Source organism: Salminus brasiliensis, chromosome 13 (genome assembly GCF_030463535.1).
Source record: "Salminus brasiliensis chromosome 13, fSalBra1.hap2, whole genome shotgun sequence".
Lineage (NCBI taxonomy): Eukaryota > Metazoa > Chordata > Actinopteri > Characiformes > Bryconidae > Salminus > Salminus brasiliensis.
Window position 1 is genome coordinate 8426322 of NC_132890.1, and position 18791 is coordinate 8445112.

The following is an 18791-nucleotide window of genomic DNA, read 5'->3' on the forward strand; positions in this document are numbered from 1 at the left end:
CTCCCTAAAAAGTAGCAGAACACAGAACAGCTTCTAAATTTGACTGGAAGGGTTTAACCAAAGCATTAAAGAGTTAAGAGTGGGTCTGTTATGCATAATGTTACGGTCCTGCAAAAACCTTGTATCTCAATTTGTCATTTTTCTATTTGATATAAGTCTGGCAGTTTTGTACACCGTCACATTTCAATAATGAATGGATTAATAGAAATGCTGTATGCTATTAGAACTAAGAATTAAATTCATATTACTTTCTAGTTTGAAATTCAGCTCAATGTTTCAGGTCTTGCCACCAAAATATTTTTCTATAGATTCATTTTAAAGTTCCAAAAATGGACCAATAAATTAATTACGTACAGAATCAGTTTTTCTGTTCATGAGGAATGGACCGATAGAATAGTGTAAAAAAATTAAATAAATAAATCTTAAAAGGCACAGTTAGCTACACTTCCATTAAAAGAAATTAATATTTTTTCAGGAATGTTTTAATGCCTAAAATAATGACATTCTATGCCAATTTTTTCATTTAGCTTGAGTATAGACATTGCAATTAATGGTGGAGTAGAATCAGGTGTTTGAGCAAGAAATGTACAAAGCTCTGCAGGAATCCAGACCTCCGGGACTGGAGTTCCCCATCCCTGCTTTAAAAGGAATGCTGTCTCTTTTTTGCAGACAGATGCCCAGAAAAGGCTACAGCTTTGGACAATGGACAATGCTCAGAGAAATGTGACTGCTCACCTAGTAGTTCAGAGAATGATAAAGTCATCTGGGGTATTTTCAATGTACCACTTACACTTTTTGTAGAAAGACATTCACAAACAGATACTGATGGCTGAGACAATGAACACTCATAATTCAGTTTTAACTGTGTAGCAAGACAAAGTGTCCTTTAATTAAGGTACTTTGTGGATTTACATGAATAAAAGGTGGAAGCTCTGCACCTTCAGTTGCCAATGTTTTGCATTGTGCTGATTTTACAAATAAATAACAGTGATAATGAAGCCCAGCCCACAAACATTCAGGGTTAAATCTGTACTTTGTGTTCTGTTCAGCATTAGATGATATTAGATTATTATTATTATTAATAATTATTTTATTTATCCTGTACAGCAGGTTTGTGTAGATGGTTCCTGTGTTGCAGGAAGAGAGCAAATGGAGATAAATGGAGAGCAAATTTAGCACATTTTCATGTCAGTTAAAACAACTCATGATTTATGAGAAGACAATATGAGCAAAATTAATTTTGAAAGCTAATAAATTTGTCTTTTGAAATTAAAACAGAGTTTTGAGACTGTAATGACTAAGAGGCACATACAGTATGTACAATACGAACAGATTTGAAGATCCAGAGTAAACAAAGTACACAGTACAAAGAATTCAGTGAAGTGTTGAAGTAGTAAACACATCCACATCTTGTTTTAATAAACAAGGACATGTTTGATGATGTAGATCATTTATGTGTGCATGGAAATAAGCACATTCTGCATGCTACTGGCCACTCCAGCATTGCGATTGTGATGGACAGCCATTAACGCACAAAGCAGGAAAAAAAAAAAAAAATACAACAAACAGGAAATGTGTACAAAATATTCCATAAAAACATCTGAAACGCCTCGTTCCACACTAGGTGTAGGTAGAATCAAAGGTGATTCCAAAGAAAAAATATATGAAAATCAGAATCTGCAGTAAGGCCAAAGACGTGTGAACACATGTTTAACAGATTTGAACAGATCTGTACAAAGAACTTCACTAAAAAGCCCAGAGTTTGACCACTTCTCTTAAAGAATAAACGTCTCAGAAGAAACGATCAGCTAGACATCCCAGTGCCAATCTCTCTCTCTATCTCTATCTCTATATATTAAAAAAAGAATAATAAAATAAAATCACCCCAATGTCTCTGGAAGAAAAAAAAAAAAAAAAAACTACAGGCATCTATTAAACAAGTTTTCACTGTTTGTGTGGCCAAAGTAAGGCATTCAATATTTTTAGCCCATTATATAAAACTTACCTTAACACAAAACACCACTCTCACTGTGCTTAACCGTTCTTCACAAGCAATATTGGAGTGCTGCAGTAAAATTACACTCCAGGTCAGTGTCTTTTAAATGTGTGTCTAAAGGGGAATTCCACTGATTTTAGATGTTTTTTTTAATCAGAACACTCCTAAACATAAAAGTACTTGAAGTGGTTCTTTCAGCGACCACAAAACAGCCCATTTTGGTTTGAAAAAAGAACCGTGTGAACGTGAAGAACCTTTTAGAGATCTAAAGAAGCTTCACTTGATGTAAAGGTTGCTCACACTAACATCTTCATTCTAAATATGAATGTGGTGGTGATGGAAACCAGGGGTCTGGTTCCTCAGCGCCATGGTGAACAACACTGGCACGATACGTTTCAGCATCAAGCCACTCTTGATTTCACTGTGCATGAGATTTTAATAAGTTGGTGGAATTTCCCTTTAAAGCTACATTGCTGCACACTGGATTTATCGTAGGCATTCTGTGATTGCCAGTGTGAGCTTTTATCAATATATTTGACTAAAATAAGGTTTAGAAATAACAGCTAGGGCAATGTTCCTCAAGCAACTCTCAAACGGATCAAAGCCACAAAGTGCTAAGAGCCGTCACTTTTCCGTTGGCTTATTAAATAGGAGTGCATCCTTAGAGACACATAGATACAGTATTCTGTGCATTTAATCATTTAACAGTCTAATTTCCTGCAATTTCTTAAACTCCCCTTTGCCTTCTAACATTTCATTTAACTTTACGGAAGGTAAGGAATGATTATAAAGGTGAGCCCAAACTCCAAAGCCAGTGACTGACCCTCTATGGTCAGCGTGCACCGTGTTCAACACATCTCAACAACATACACAAACGAAAGAACTTTGCAGTATGGCAACCTGCCCCTGTCCCACCCCTTCCCCGGTCACTGTGTGGGACAATTTGGATCTTCATCAGACTCTTTCAGGGGCTTCGCCCTGAGGGCCAGCATAGACCCTGTGGTGTGTGAGTGAGAAAGACTGGCTCATGTTAATCAGAGTCAGACTCACTGCTGTCTGCAACCCTGCAAGCTCGGACAGCCTCCTCTAGGGGTGCTAGTGAGCCATCTTTCCTTACACCCATTGGCCTGATCAGCTGCTGCCTGTGGAGAGAGAAGAGAAAGTGGTCAGTCATTCTATCACATGTGCAAAGACAACTGTAAATGACAAGTAATGCCTGTAAGAGTACACAAACAGCACTGTACAGGCCAGGTCATGCAGAACTGGCATTATGAGTTTTACAACATATATCTTTATTAAAAAGAAATAGGGTCAGAAATAAATATGCAATCATTTAGATCATTAAGTGGTGCTGAACGTGGCTCCAAAATGTCTTAACTTGCCAAGACCAAGGAATCAAAAAAAATTCCTTTTAGTGATAATGACTCACTACATCTGATAGCTTGATGTGCCCACCTAAAAAGGATTGGTTTGACCAACACACAGGACAAACGGAAAGCCCAAGGGGCTCTGTGCAGCTCTAGAAAGGATGACTGGAGATGTTACTGGGTTATATGAAGTTATATGAACAAACATCTGCAAATTGCAAACTAGATCACTGGGAGGTGTAGTCAGGGTGCCAAGAAGAAAAACTCAAACCATCACCCTCTGCTGAAAGGACGTTGGTTTGGCTGGTCCCTAACAAGCCAAGAACCACCCAGGCCCAGGAAGCTGTACCAGTTTTACTCCCAGTTTTACTTCCATGGACTAAGAGGCTGCTGTCCAAGAAACAAGACCCAAGACCCTGCCGCAAAACTGACATCTTCAAGTGTGACTAAAGTTTGCAGGTACCCACATGGGCAAAAATAAGCCTTGGTGGACAGTTTTATGGTCAGATTGGAGAGGGGAAACAAAAGGTTGAGTAGACTGGCAACAAATGACCAGAGCCTTAGAGTTTAGAGTAGGAGTAAAAGGTAAGGACTTCAACCAAAAGAACACTCTACCAACCGGTAAGCATGGTGTTGGCATCATGCTCTGCAGCTGGATGGAGTCATTGAATAATGAAGAAAGACTTTAGCTAAATGGTTAAAATATGGATGCAGTTAAGTGTTCCAACAGGACAGTGACCCCAAATACAGAAAAAAAGGTGGCAGTGGAACAGACAAAGCAGGCTAACATTAAGCTTTCAGTGGTCAAATATCAAACCAGAATATTGCCAGAAGCCTAATGGCTATTACAAGCATCTGGTAAAGGTATAACTTGTTAAGAGACATTTAACCAAATGTCTGGAGTGGCATATGTAAGTTTTAAAAATCAATGAAAACCCGAAAGGGTCCTTGATGTTGTATGGAAAGTTCTGACCACAGCTGAACCTTGCTATTTAACCAGGTTTCTGGCATCCAATACCACTAAACCACTAAAGACCAATACTGTTGGACAATATAATCACCCAAAACTAGAGGAGCAAGTATTTTTTGTCCTTACCCCCCCTCTTTCCCCCCAGAGCCCTGATTCTGTTATGACCCCATGTGTCCACCATGTAAAATGAAGCAATCAATAATAATCTGCAACCACACAATCTGTGAGACATCAGCGACAACTAGCTGCTTAGTGTAATCATTCGTTTGATGCATTTGTTGTCCTCACGTCCCATCAATGTGGTTTTTGGGGCCACCAATTTGTCACCACAATCCACCTGCTCTTTGAAAGAAGCCCATTGTGCCAGCCATTGTAGTGGCATTCAGGTCCTTCCTCTAAAGAGGCCTGTTGATGTGTAGGACATCTTTCTTTCCCTTCACATCCGGCCACATAAGAGCCCTTGGAATCACGGCCCCAAAGACAGCCCTTCAAACACACACCCTGAACCCAGCCCTGGCCCTCCCTTCCCCCCGCTTTGCAGTTTAATTACAGGATCAGTACTCATTCTAATCTCTTCAAAGCCGCGGCTACTCCTCCATGCTAATCCAATTATATCTGCACTGTGTGTCACCAACGCACCCTAAGATGATTCATCGGAGCATTATCCAATCAAAGCAAAGCCTAAGATGATTTATCAGAACATTATCCAATCAAAGCTTGCGAAAAAAAAAGAAAAAAAAAAAAGAATTAATTTGCAGATCTCACAATTAATGCGCAATTCACAAAATCCTGGGCTCTAAATCTAAGGTGCATCAAATTCAGAGCAATAAAAATGAGGTTTTGGGAACTGATTGCAACTGCATTTCTCAAATTCTCCTTAAAGATGACACTAAATACATTTACATTAACAGCATTTAGCTGACGCTCTTATCCAGAGTAACTTACAAGGTTACTAGTATTACAGAGGTTACAGAGGGCCAATGCAATGTTAGGAGTTTTGCCCAAGGACTCTTATTGGTATAGCACAGCACAGTCACCCAAACTGGGAATCGAACCCTGGTCTCCTACAGGGTGTAATAGCGCACTGGCAGGTAGTAAAAAGTGAAAATACCAAAAACTGTTGCGAGTTTACCTTGGTGTTTAATTTGTAAGTATTTGTAGGTCATCTAGGTAGTATGGTAAATTGCTGGCACAGATATGGTAAATAAAATGAGAATATTTTTATTTCAGAATAGTAGTATTAGAGATGCCACAATACCCATTTTCACCCCTTTTCTGACACCAAGCTATGTTCTATGTTCACATTACAATCCTTGTTAATCAATTTTGGTTTTGGATATGGCCATCTTGGCAGTTTATAAGTGTAAGTGACCTGTATCCATCTGTCCCTGAAACAGATGTGCACAACACAAACAGCTTTAAGCAAATATGTGCAGGCAAAGAGATCTGATCTGACTTTTTACTTCCATGCTGATTGCCCTCGAATTGGACAGCTATATAATCTAAAACCAAATATGAAAGGCTATGTTCAGACTGCCAGCCTAAAGCTGATTTTGACATATCTAGATTGTATCCTGACTGAAACAAAATTAAATCATGAAATCAGATTTTTGCAAATTGCATCCAAATTGTACAGACACATTTTGGTCCGGATGCTCTTGCCACTCAAATCAGATTTCAACGTGTCTTGCTTCACTTGCAATGTGACAAACATTCATGTCAAATCCAGTGCAGGGATCCAAGAGCAGCAAAGGTACCCATTTATGTCAGAATTGTTTGCGCTTTGAAAGAGAACAGTCTTGATTACTGACTGATTCTCATACTGAGCTGATATTCTTAATTACTCTTATTTCTTATGTAAAGTTGAGCAACAATCACCCTATGCTGAAAGGACGTTGGTTTGGCTGGTCCCAAACAACCCAAGAACCACCCAGACACAGGAAGCTGCTGGAACACCAGTGTCACTGTCTACAGTCAAGTGAGTTTTACTTTCCCATGGACTAAGAGGCTGCTGTCCAAGAAACAAGACCCAAGACCCTGCCCGGCAAAGGTTCCCATTTATGTCAGAATTGTACGCGCTATGAAAGAGAACAGTCTTGATTACTGACTGATTCCCATACTGAGCTGACATTCTTACTTACTCTTATTTCTTATGTGAATAAGAGTTTGGCACATGGGACTGAAATATCATGAACCTTAAACACCATGGTTTCCTCCTCTAAAAGAGCTGTAAAGCAGGCCAGTTCCTTAACTGACTCGTTACGTTTGCACTTTTAAACGTACATACCTTCAGACCACTAGCAAAAACCCTAACTGCAGTCAAACCTTGTGAAGCAGTACTGTAGAATTCTGCTAGTTATTGGAAAAGTACACGACACTTCTAGTAAGTAGACCTTGTGATACAGGCTTTGTCTGTACCAGTGTTTGCAGAAAGGTGGCTAAAAGGGACAATGGTGAAAAGGTATAGTGCTGTGCTTCTGTCCAGTTTTATAGCTCTAAACAATCACACGGCGCCAGACAACAGCACGTTTACTGAGTGTGTGACATTTAGACACGCAGACTTACAGCCATAAGTGTCCACTACTACGAAAACTGGAGACACCAAACGTGCCATGTCTAATCGACAGTTAGAGGTAATTGGAAAAGCATGCACACCTGATTTTAGGCCAAATCATCATTTATAATACAACGTCCCTGCTTTATATCTACTCCATGCTGGCAGACGGGCACAGCTATCCAAAGGTTGAACGTTCAGATCATAATTCATAAGTGCTGACTGTGTATAATTCATAACAATTCTATTTTCTGAGAGGCACAAAATGTATATCCCATTTCAATAAAAACACAGTAGCACATCCACTAACTGAATTAGTACCAGAGATGAAGTACTGATCAGAAGTATTAGTGAACACGCATGTGTATGTGTGTGTTTGCGTTGGGTCCGAGTCAGTGCTAATTGGAGGGAGTCAAGCAGTAGAGGGTGTCGGGCATTCTTGCAGCGCTATGAGCGGTCTCCTGAGCAGCCATACTGGGGGCACTGGTGACTGTCCCTCTGCCCTCACAACACCACCTCCATCACCCTGATGGAGAAAACGGTCAGGAAGAGGGGAGGGAAGAAAAGAAAAAAGAAAAGAAAAGAAAGAGGGATCCATTCTAAAGGGAGGAATCTGACTCTCATGGGCACACGTTGCTCATTATGACTCAACCACTCTATAGACGGACAATAACAATGATGTCGTCGTGTGTTTGCAAACTTATTTAACACTCTACAGATCTCTCTCTCTCGCTCGCTCTCTCTCTCTCACACTCACACACAATCAAAGCCAATTAATTGAGCCCGAGTCTCCACTTCTTCTCTTGGGACAATGTTTGGCACCTCTGTTGAATACAGCAAACCATGTATAAAAGAGGCACGTATATCTATTAAAAAAGAAAAAGAAAAAAACTGAATGCAGAGTACAAAGGACTGTGAGCTTGTGACCCCACTGTGTGTGCCAATTAGCTGGTAATTAATGCAGCAGGGCTGAGGTGGCGGCCGGTGCGCCGGCAGCCTGCATTGACTCCTGTTGAATGCTGCAGCGCAGAGGAAGGCCAGCTGTAAATGAGGCAGAGGCAGGCAGCGGGAGATTCCTGCCTTAATGAAGCGGTTGGTAAGGAACGTGCTCAGAGCAACGCCACGGCTCCTCATGCTGCTACCGCCGCCACCTCACTAACACTTGCTGTCAGCTGTTGACGGAAAGGGCAACATGAATGCAGCCTCGCCTCCTCTTACTGAAGCCCCTGATGGGAGCAAAGCTGAATGAGACGCACTTACTTGAATACTAGCAAATGCTCTTCTTCATTACCTTGAGTGTGCACTGTGTATAATTACCCCTGATAAAGAAGTCAACTTGGACATAGAAGAAAGGAGAAAACAACTAAACATAATTTCTAGCAAAATGTACATTAAACCAATAGTTTCCAACCCTGGAGGATCCCCTGCACATTTAAGTGTCCTTCCTGCTTTAACACACCACCTTTAACTCTGGAAGGGCTTGCCAATTAGCTGATTAGCTAGATCAGTGTTGGAAAGAGTAAACACTAAAATGTGCAGGGCATGTGATCCTCTGGGTCCAGGGTTGGGAATCACCGTATTTTGAAACCACTTAAATATTTTGAAACGGTGGTGTAGCTGTAAGCGTGAATTCTATTAGGAGAGGCACAGCAGTCTTTAGAAGGCTTTAAATTCTCTAACCCACCGTGACAGCTCGCCAATCATGTTTGCGAGCTTCTGGGCTTCATGCTCCTTCTGCTCCTCAGTCATGTCTTCAATAGGGTTCGGCATCGGCTCTTCTATGTGGCCTGTGATCGGGTTAATGCTGAAAGAGACAAGCAAGCACCCAAGAAAATGCACTGTGAGACTACCATACACCATATGTGCGTATAGAGCAGTGTAAAGTCTAGTGGGTAACAACGTTGCAGTTCTCATAACAGAATGGGTTCAATTCCCTGACCGTCCACATAAGAACACCATACTACACGAACAAAGCCTGTTTTACACAATTGCAAATTGTGAAATTTGTGATGTGTGAAGTGCACTGCAGTTCAGCAGTTTCTAGACAGACACAGCACAAACTGCATTATTCTTGCAACCAATTATCAATTAACACCTATATCTGGACCGCTTCCCCCCCCCCCACTCACAATGGTTTTGCTGACTTGTACTCCTCTGTGTCTGAATCCTCATCAGCGGAATACTCTGTCTCTCCTCTGCCCCCTGCCAGAAGGCCCCGAGCCACCAGCAGCCCTGCTGCATTGCCATACCCTGTGTACTTCAACAGGTTGTCCACTGCAGAACAAGGGGGGGGGGGGAGCACTTCAGCAATTACAGAAGGACCAAGTAAAATATCATAAAATCATGGGCCCAGAGTGGTCTAACGGAATAAGGTGTGGTCACAACGACAAGAGAATCGCTGTTTATAATCCCGATAATGCTGCTAGCCATTGGCACCCAGGCCCTGAGAGAGCATAATTGGCCCTTGCTCTTTCCAGGGTGCATAGATGGCACTTTCATCACATATTACTCCAGTTCCTGCACTGCACTGGAATCTGCTCTGATAAATCATAGCACAGCACTTTCCTCAGAGTGTTTTGGTTGTTAATTTTAACAGACCTAATGAGAAAAGGCCTACACATGAGAACATTTCACCACACCTGCATTCATAATCAGAGACATTAGAACAAACACCCACCACTTTCCTTGCAGAGGACGAATAGGAACTCAGCAGACCCCTGTTTTACTCCCATGTCTATGTGAGTCATGAGACGCACCAGTTTGTTCCGGACTGTGGTGCCCACTTCTGGCCTCTCTTTCACGTCTTTCAGAGGCGGCAAAACCTGGGCATAAACCACCAAACAACACTTTCAGCCAACCTAAGGCAAAAGAGAACTGTCTGGCAACAGGCCTAGTTGTGGTTAGAAGGGGGTTACACAGAAGAGCGTCAACTGCACCTTTGCTTTAAGGTATCTGCGGATCTCCCTGTGGTATCTGGAACCCTCCGTCATCAGGCTCAGCACTGGCGTCAGGCCCTCTTTGTAGTTGACCCCCTGAGAGTGCAGAAGGGGAGGGAAAAGCACATGAGCTCAGCATTTCTATCCACAGCAAAATGATTGAGTTAAAGGCAGAGAGATCGCTAATTAGTCCTAATTCTATATCTGAGCCACGTTCAGTACCTTGTCTATCCTCGTTTCCATGAAGTCTACAAGAACCTGCACAGCATCCATGTTTTTCCCACCATATTCCTCAAGGCCTCCCTGTACAGGCACGTCAATCAGGGCATCCAGGCAGCAAACAGGAAGATTGCTCAGGAGGTTTATGGCATGACTGGGAAAGATTATTGAAGAACATTTAGAAAGTTGCATTGCACTGTGGAAGGGAGAACAGTGATTGAAAGCGTTATCTGTAACATCAAATAAAAAGGTTGTAAATGCTATTTGTCTCTGAATAGCAAAAATCTGTTTAGAGTTTGTGACATCTAATCCTCACAAAAATCCTAAAACATTTTTAACATACTTCCAAATTCCAAAAATCCCAATAATATTAATATAAACATTGGCGGCTGGATGGTGGCTGGGTGAGCATGTCAGTCCTAACCCTCCCAGTGTCGGGAGCATTACGTGTTATTGAAAAGGGGCGTGGGGTCACCAGTACAGAATTCTGGTATCAACCTGGTATCAAAATATCGGTTCTCATGACCTCACTACACCAGTGCACAACTCTTTAGGCAGAGGTGCAACCCTAACAGTGCTGTCAACCCCACACCATTCCTGAGCAAATTTGAATAACAAAAGCCAAGCTACTAGTGCCTAAGCCTGCTTCAGCACATTCAGCGTGCTTTGTTAAGGGGCAGAATATAGTCAGGCAGGTCGGAGAGAGTGGTAGAATGCATTGTGCGTTTGTGTCAAGACAGCAAGACATTCCAGAGGTGTGAAAGGGCTGGCGGCTGAGCCATGGGGCACACAATGAGTCAAACCCACATAAACGGGGTGTCGGAGTTGGGAGTGGGGCTTCCAAAATGCACTGGCTTCTCTGTACAGGGCAAAGGGGTGCACCATTAATCACTTAAAGTTGACACCCCTTCACTCACATTCAGTGCTCTGGCAATCCTTTTCAGCATGTCACAGGAATTCAAACATGAGCTGTAATATATGTCAAGAGGTGACGCACATCATGTCATTCCATACACAAATAGGGGTTACTTCATGCTAGTAAAACATGCACATTTAACAGTCAGAGAGTGTTTCAGAGAGAACTTAAGGTAATACAACCAGTTAGAGCGAAAATGGAGAAAGCTGGTAAAGTTGGAAAAACGTTTCTTTAAACTATTTTATTTATGTCCTGCGTTTGCCACTCCACCGATTTTTTATTTTGGAAAAAAAAGCTTAAAACCTTCTCAAAATGCTCACAAAATAATGTCTCAGGCATGAGAAATCAGTCGCAATCATTTAGTGTATTAACCTAAACAAAACGACACTGGGCAAACAGCATTTCACACAAAACAGCACTGAACGACTGTTTACATCCTAATGTTTTATTTATGTGGAAACTTTTCCACTTTAATTATTCAGGAACACCCAGAGGTATCCTCTCTAGTCAGCGCTGTTCATAAATTGACTATGAGAGTCTGCAGGGCACTTACCTGTGAGCCTCCTCCGTTTTCTCCTCTGTCTGAACCCTTAGCATCAATATATGCCTCATTATGGCTGCAACACGCCGTAGCTGGTGATAATTATCCTATTGAAATGAGGAGCATGGACAGATTGTACAGTCATTTTAAAGAGACTCATGTCAATATGGGGTGTAACATAAGGGTAAAAGGTATTTCATGTAGAGGGGTAAGAGAGATCGGATATACGATATGTTGTTTGAAAAGCTTTACTTTTTGACATTTAATTGTAAACACACAGATATCGCAGACATGACACAAAAAACACTTTTTGCTGAAGTCTGCTCTAGCAGTTGTTCTTTAGATTGTGTGAGAATTGTCATGATCAATGTACTAACAGAAATGCTCTAAAGTGGCTTGAAATCAAATTGTTTTACACCAACTTTTCAGTTTAAAAGGGTTTTTTTTTCCTTCTCCTGAAAAGTTGACATTTTGGAGATGCAAGGGTTTGAGCATGACAGCGGTGGCATGCAGCAGTGTTCAGCGTAGAAACTTGTAACTTCTGCTAGTGTGCTCCTGAGTTTGGGACACATCTTCAAGATTCTTACATTGCTGAATTAGGATGTTAGCAATCTGCAGTTTTTCAGCAAAATGGATGAGAAATCACAACTCTCAGCTTAAATCCAACTATTAATCAGTCTGTGTGCTGTATTATCTTAAATATCTTTAAGCCAATTTTATGAAAAAGAACAGCAACCAGCCAGATAATTCTCTATCTCAAATCTTTTTGACGGAGTTCCCTGCCCAATATGACCTTCTCCAGTGTGTCACTGCCCATTTTAGTACATCTGATTGATGCAATTCCAAGTAACCAGTGTTTTATTCCACACTCTGTGCAACAAATCTTACATCCATCGATGCATCCTAAGGGTTTCAAAATACAGCCATTCAGGGTTTCTACCAAGGTGTGATCGGTCACAGGCCAGTACATCATATATGCAATTGTTTGTGGACATTTGGACCCAGCATTGAGCGGTGGAGCAGTGGAACTGTGTTCTCTGGAATGATGGAGCTCCATTAAATATGTTTGGGTTGTATTGGGTCTTGTAAAACCCCTCTCCATAAATCTGGTTGGGTTAGGGTTTGCTCTCTGACCTCAAACAGTTGATTAGTTATGAGGTAAGCTCCTGCTTAGTTCAAATGGAAACCATTTGCAGCCATAACAGAACACCGATCAAGTCTTTTTAGCCTCAGTCCCACTCACCTCATTACTGGAATCAGACAAGGTGATGTTGAACAGAGCTTTCAGGGTTTCCATCACCTGCTCGCTCTTCTCGTGAGGAACAGGTGGAGCCAGAGGGTCAGGAGGTGCGACTTCATAAGGCCCCGCCCAGCGCACATCCAGGGTGCGTTCCAGCACTCCAGTGAGCAGCCCTACAGCGCCCGTCTCTTTGCACAGTCCTCCGCGGATGTCCGACCGCAAGGCAGATAGCAGGAACAGCAGCCTCAGAGAGAAGAGCCCCACTTCGTGGTGCATGGAGCTGGACAAGCGCAGGTGGGCACAAAGCCCTTGTGCTAGCCGCACATCCGCACCCACCTGCTGCGCTGCCACGCTGTTGAATACCACGTTGCATAGGCACTTCAGCGCTTCCACCACCACACGCTCCTCTGCTGTTGACTTGACCTCCTCTAGAGGTTCTACTTCAGCGTCCGGCAGCGGGATCCGGGCCAGTCCTGACAGCGTGAGGATGCCCTCCCGGGTGCCTACAGGCCCCAACACTCGCTTGTCACGAGACAGGATGCGCATGGTCTCCAGGCAGGTGCTTTGGCACTGGGGCTGCACAGGCTGTCTGAGCACTGTGAGCAATCCCTGACACAGCTTCTGCAGGAGGGAACAGAGAAGCATTGTAGAAGTTAGGCATCAAACTGTTTTCCAAATTTTCCAAAGCTTAGATTGTCAAGAAAAAATGCATTCAATTAAATGTGGTGCAATTACAGCTACAGATATTACCCAGGAATAGTGGTGGAGAAGGCATAATAGAAGACCTAATAAATCTAATACTTACCCTCCGAGCATCCTCTTCTTTGCAATCGAAGGCAAATGTCTTACTGTTCTGGAAGGCAAAGTTGACAGTTTTAGATAACGCGAAAAGCACAGGCGTTCTACTTTTTAAATCACATGCCACTGTGACCTAATAGTTAGAGAAGCGGCACAATCCCCTGGACCGGCACAGCTGAGGTGCCCTTGAGCAAGGCACCCAACAACCAAGCACTTAGGTGGCTGCTCACAGTCACGAGTGTGTGTTCACTGCCATGGACGGCTTAAACACAAAGGTTCATTTCTGCTGCACGGCTGTGCAAGAACCATAATAAGGATGACCTAGATCTTGACTCAAGCACCAGTAGAGCACTCTGGAACTGGTCACTTGAGACTGAGGGTACAAGAAAATGTTAAGGAATTCTTCTAAGAGTCCTGTTTACATCTCACATTAACATCCATCAGCGGTGATCTGATAATGCTGATAAGCTCTTAATCCAATCAAGATCAGCGTGGCTGCTTGCCTGCCCTACTCTGTCCACACACCTCACTGTCTGTCCAGTGCTTGCTCTGAAGTGTGCATGCAAAGTGTGTCTCTGTAGTGAACGTGGAATCATTTTTGACTCATAAAACACATGCAACTTGACCAGGGGTGCACAGATGTTGCAGAAGACTGTACAAGGATGTTAGCTTGTGAGAATAAACATTGTAAAAATCTAGAGCTTCATGTATTTCATGTTTGTTCCTCGACTCATCAGCAAATGACTTGTTGTTTATGAGAAACTACATGTGTTGGAGTAGGGGGGATGTGGAAATCTTGAGTGCTGGGGTTGAGACATGATTCCACTGAAACAGACAGTAAAATCTGGACTGGTTAGATTACTTCGAGGAAGCTGAAGGGGTGTTTCCTCCTCCACCTCCTCCACCTCCACCACCACCACAACAACAACAACAAAACAAAAACAATACAGACAATGTCAGACATAGGTCAGTGTCACGAAAATATCCCTAGTTCCCTAGTTTTGTCTGTAGGCAGAACTGCAGCACAGCGAATTAAGCCATATCAGGCTTGGGAAGCAGCTACAGGAGGAGACGTGCTGCAGCTGCAGGGGGATAATGAACCGTCTGAACGTCAAATTATGACAATTATGTCACGTCTGTGAGCTTACTACAAACCTTACACAGCTAAAATAATAAGCTAAACACACAAACACCCTAGATTAAAGCTGCTAGTACCAGCTAGCTAGCTAGCAAACAAGGTAAACACAAGCCAGCCAGCGAGCGAGCGAGCTAGCTTAGCTAGCCAGCTAGCATGCTAGCTAACATGATGAAGCTTAAAGCTAGGGCGTAGATAGATAGCTAGCTTTCAGACAACCGTAGACAAAGCTAGCACTAGCTAGCTGATGCAATGTTAAGCTGTGAATTTCCTGTAGCTAGCTAACTAACTTTAATGCTAGCTAATGCTGCTAAAGGCTGTCCTCATCAGTCAGTTTGGCTATAGAGAGCTAGCAGCACTCGTAGGCGCTCATAGGCTGCCCGCTAGCTGCTAATAGCTAGCTAGATAGCTAGCAGCATCCAGGAACCTACCTCTGTGTTGTATTCAAATAAACGTCTCTTAATTTCCTCCTCGTTTCCGCTCTCAATCTGGGTTAAAATATCGCTCAGACCCATGTTTGAACACTGCCTGCACACCACAGCTCACAGCCCACAGCCCACAGCTGACAGCTAGCTAAGGATCCAGGCTGGAGCTCCCTAACCTCTAATATACGCCTCAACTTTTAACCGAGGAACGTCACGATCAGATGCTCTGCGTCAGAGCCCTCTGGTTTTACACCCCGAGGAGAACCGGCCAGCGCTCAGGAGCATCCTCTGCTTTTTGCTCATTTCCACCCACTTATAAAGCATGGAGCTGATCCAGGCTGCTGATGTCTGCCTGTTTATGCGTTTTCATCTCAGCTCCTGAGTCTCAGTAAGACTAAACAGACATCTGCTGCTGATTACTGCACAGCTAGCAACCTTCTGGCTGCACCATCAGACCCCTGCAATTGGTCCAGACTGCAGAATTGTCCTTAATGCCCCTAAATTCAGCCATGTAACTCCTCCGCTGCGTTCCCCTCACTGTCTACCAGCAGCTGACCCTAACCCTGACCCTTGCCTACAAAGCCAAGAATGGGGGCCAGCCCCTCTGTACTTGATGGCAGTGGTCAAGAGCCCGTCTGTACCAAGAGCTTTTCGAGCTTTAAGTATGGCTCGGCTTGACCCGTCATCCCATAAGATCCACAGAAGACAAGCACCTGTCCTGGCTCTGAAGTGGTGTCCGAACAGCAGAGTCGCTCGCTGTCTTCAAACGCAGACTGAAGAGCCTCCTCTTCCAAGAGTACCTGGGTGAAGTGTAGTGTTGAGTATTGTGGTCTCCATACTGACTTTTGTGTTTAGTGGTATCTGGGCTTAGAGCTTAAAGCTATATGTGAGCTATATGTTTTTTTTAGGGCAGAGATCTACCACTCTACAGAGGTCAGCTCCTGCGTACCTGGATACAATACTTAGATGACCCTGAATGCCTTTATTTGGTGGATCAGGTGTGCAGGGTGATAGCTCACCATGGATCTCACATGTAATAGGCTTTTATTATAGAAGCCTTTTTAAATGTATGTTATTTGTCAGACAGAGCGACAGAGTGACTTACACTTTATTCATGCAGTGGTAGGAGCGCCGGGCTATCGATAACAGGGTTGTGGGTTCGATTCCCGGGCTCGGCAAGCTGCCACTGTTGGGCCCTTGAGCAAGGCCCTTTACCCTCTCTGCTCCCCGGGCGCTGGAGTTGGCTGCCCACCGCTCTAGGTGTGTGTGTACTCACTGCCCCTAGTCACACTAGTGTGTGTGTGTGTGTGTGTGTGTGTGTGTTTACTACCACAGATGGGTTAAATGCGGATGACACATTTCGCTGTACAGTGACAAATACGTGCACCCTTTTAGGAGATAAGGAGGAGGCTTAAGAGTCTTAATAAGGACTTTATTATATATGGTGTGATGAGTCACTGGTGTAACTGCTAGCTATAATTTTCTGTGAACCTCTGACTTAATCCATGTGGCCATTTCTGGCAGCTGCTACACTCCATACAAATTACATGCCTGTGTAATCCTGATGTACCACTTGATGTAACACTTGGAGATATAATGGGACTGATTCAGCATTATTTTCACTATGACTAGTGCCCAGCATATCGGTACTTCTATCAGCTTCTATCACACATGCATAACAACTTATTTAGATGGTGTTAAGGTGACCTTAAACCATTTATTAGTAATTTAAAATACGCTTTAAAACACCCCTATTTTTTTTGTTTTTGTTTTTTGCATCTTGTTAATGGCTTTCCTACTGCCACTTTATCTGTCTGGTCAAACCTGCAGCTCCAAGTCTACTCTTTACAGTTAAAACTGAGACTTGGTCCAGTTGCCTCTTGATGCTGTTGTGGATTTGAGCCTGTCAGACCTGGTGTAGGATGGTGTAGGACGGTGTAGGACACTGTACTCACCACACTCTGAATTTATTTGTAATGTCTCGAAATTAAGGAAGAGAACTTTTAAGAGTTTCAGCTGCAATCAAAATTATTCACCCCCCCATTGCAAATTAGGTTTATTAGCGAAGGTTCAGCTGTTTGCAATAATACTTATAAGACTTAATAATAATTAAATAAGAACAATTCAAATTCTTTATATAAATGAAATAACTAATATGACAAGTGCTTTCTACAAATTCAGTTCAATTAGTTTTTAATAGAGCACCTTTTTACTGTCATATCCTATTTCAAATGTAATGTAATAGCCAGACACAAGGTTCTGGCAGTGTTCCTGAGGAATCTTCTTCCATTCCTCATGGGCAATGGCCTCCAGTTCACTAAAAGATTTTGTGACAGCCACTCCAGAATCTTCCAGGACTTCTTTTGAAACCATGCCCGGGTGGACTTGGGCTCATTGTCTTGTTTTCTCCTAGGATTTCCTGATACTTCATTGTATCCATCTTGACCTCTACTCGCTACAGATTTCCAGTGCCAAACAAAGCAAAACAGCCGCTGAGCGTCCATGCTTCTCTGTAGACAGGGTGCTCTCTTCAGCTTACGCTTGATTCTTCTTCCTTCAGACATACAGTACCACTAATCCATACGCCCAAAAAGTTCCAGTGTCGTTTCATCAGTCCACAGATGTTTGGGATTCTGTTCAGTGGCGCGACAAACAAAACTGGAACTATTTGGGCCTGTGGATCAGCAGTATGGCTGAAGGAGGAAGAATACCCTGCCTACAGTGAAGCCTGGTGGTGGTTCTGTGATGCTCTGGGGCTGTTTTACCCCAAAGAAAGCGGTTGCAGCATGCAAACACAAGAATATTAGTGAACTGGAGGTCACTGCCCATGAGGAATAGGCTGAGGTCCTCAGGATCACTGCCTGAAGCTGGAATCTGGCTATGCCTCATGCTGCAGCAGGTCATAACAGCTAAAGGGTGCTCTTACTACGTACTAAATACGCTTGTAATGAAGGGGTTGAATAATTCTGCAGTCTGCAATCATCCTTTAAAGCATGAGTTATGTGTTGAATTTGGAGAAAGCACTTATATTAGTTATATTAGCTGTGTTGAGCTATTTAAATTGTCCTGATACCTTTGTACCATTTGAGCTTACTCGCTGGACTTAAGAGCTTAAATGTCAATAAAAACTAGAAAATTGTGGGTGTTCTAAAACTTTTGAACAGTAGTGTACTAGTCTTAGTCTAGTCTTGTTTGAGTATCAGATGATACTGCTAACAGTTTCTACAAACCACTAGAATTTCTGCGCAGATCTTCCTTCTGATGTTTGTAGTAGGTTTAGTTACAGCTACACAAGAAGGACTTGCCGTGAAAGTGTGAAGGTCCATAGGTTAAAGGTTATGGGAGGTGCATTAACCTCTCGTCAGCAGGAGGGGATGGCCTTAGAAGACTAAATCTTTCCACGCTGGGGCCCTCTCTTGGTTCTGTTTGTGGACTCATTGCAGAAAACGGGAACCAGAGGGGTTCATTCAGAGGATTAAAAAAGATTTGGGACTTTTCTCAACATTAAATGTGCCATACAGGTAGCGGGGACGGTCCTGAACAGTGATGCCCCATGACACATATGCTGAAGAATCTATTGCAGGCAACATTCTAGGAAGTCCCCAGACTAGATCCACTTCATCCAATATCGTTTACACTGATTTTCTTTCTAATGAGGAGGGACTGGTCACTGTTTTAGACAACACAACCTGGG

The 18791-nt window shown here is 43.0% G+C and overlaps 1 protein-coding gene across 1 annotated transcript; it reads right to left on the reverse strand.

Moving 5' to 3' along the window:
• Positions 1-856: 856 nt before the first annotated feature.
• ric8b (RIC8 guanine nucleotide exchange factor B) lies at positions 857-15409 on the reverse strand. The gene is made up of 10 exons (XM_072695044.1): positions 15104-15409; positions 13545-13592; positions 12743-13360; positions 11512-11606; positions 10046-10196; positions 9824-9919; positions 9565-9709; positions 9017-9161; positions 8572-8691; positions 857-3138 (listed from the first exon to the last, which is right to left on the reverse strand). Exons 1-10 carry the CDS (start codon positions 15185-15187, stop codon positions 3027-3029), a joined length of 1614 nt encoding a protein of 537 aa, XP_072551145.1. The 5' UTR covers positions 15188-15409; the 3' UTR covers positions 857-3026.
• Between the last annotated feature and the right edge of the window lie 3382 nt (positions 15410-18791).

Bases quoted from the DNA above. Each gene is read 5' to 3' on its own strand.
- ric8b (XM_072695044.1), bottom strand. From the start codon at position 15,187: ATGGGTCTGAGCGATATTTTAACCCAGATTGAGAGCGGAAACGAGGAG. The intron at 11,607-12,742 runs GTGAGTGGGACT...TCATTTCAATAG, and splicing joins TGTCTGATTCCAGTAATGAG to GATAATTATCACCAGCTACG. The intron at 9,162-9,564 runs GTGGGTGTTTGT...CTTGTTCTGCAG, and splicing joins CGTCCTCTGCAAGGAAAGTG to TGGACAACCTGTTGAAGTAC.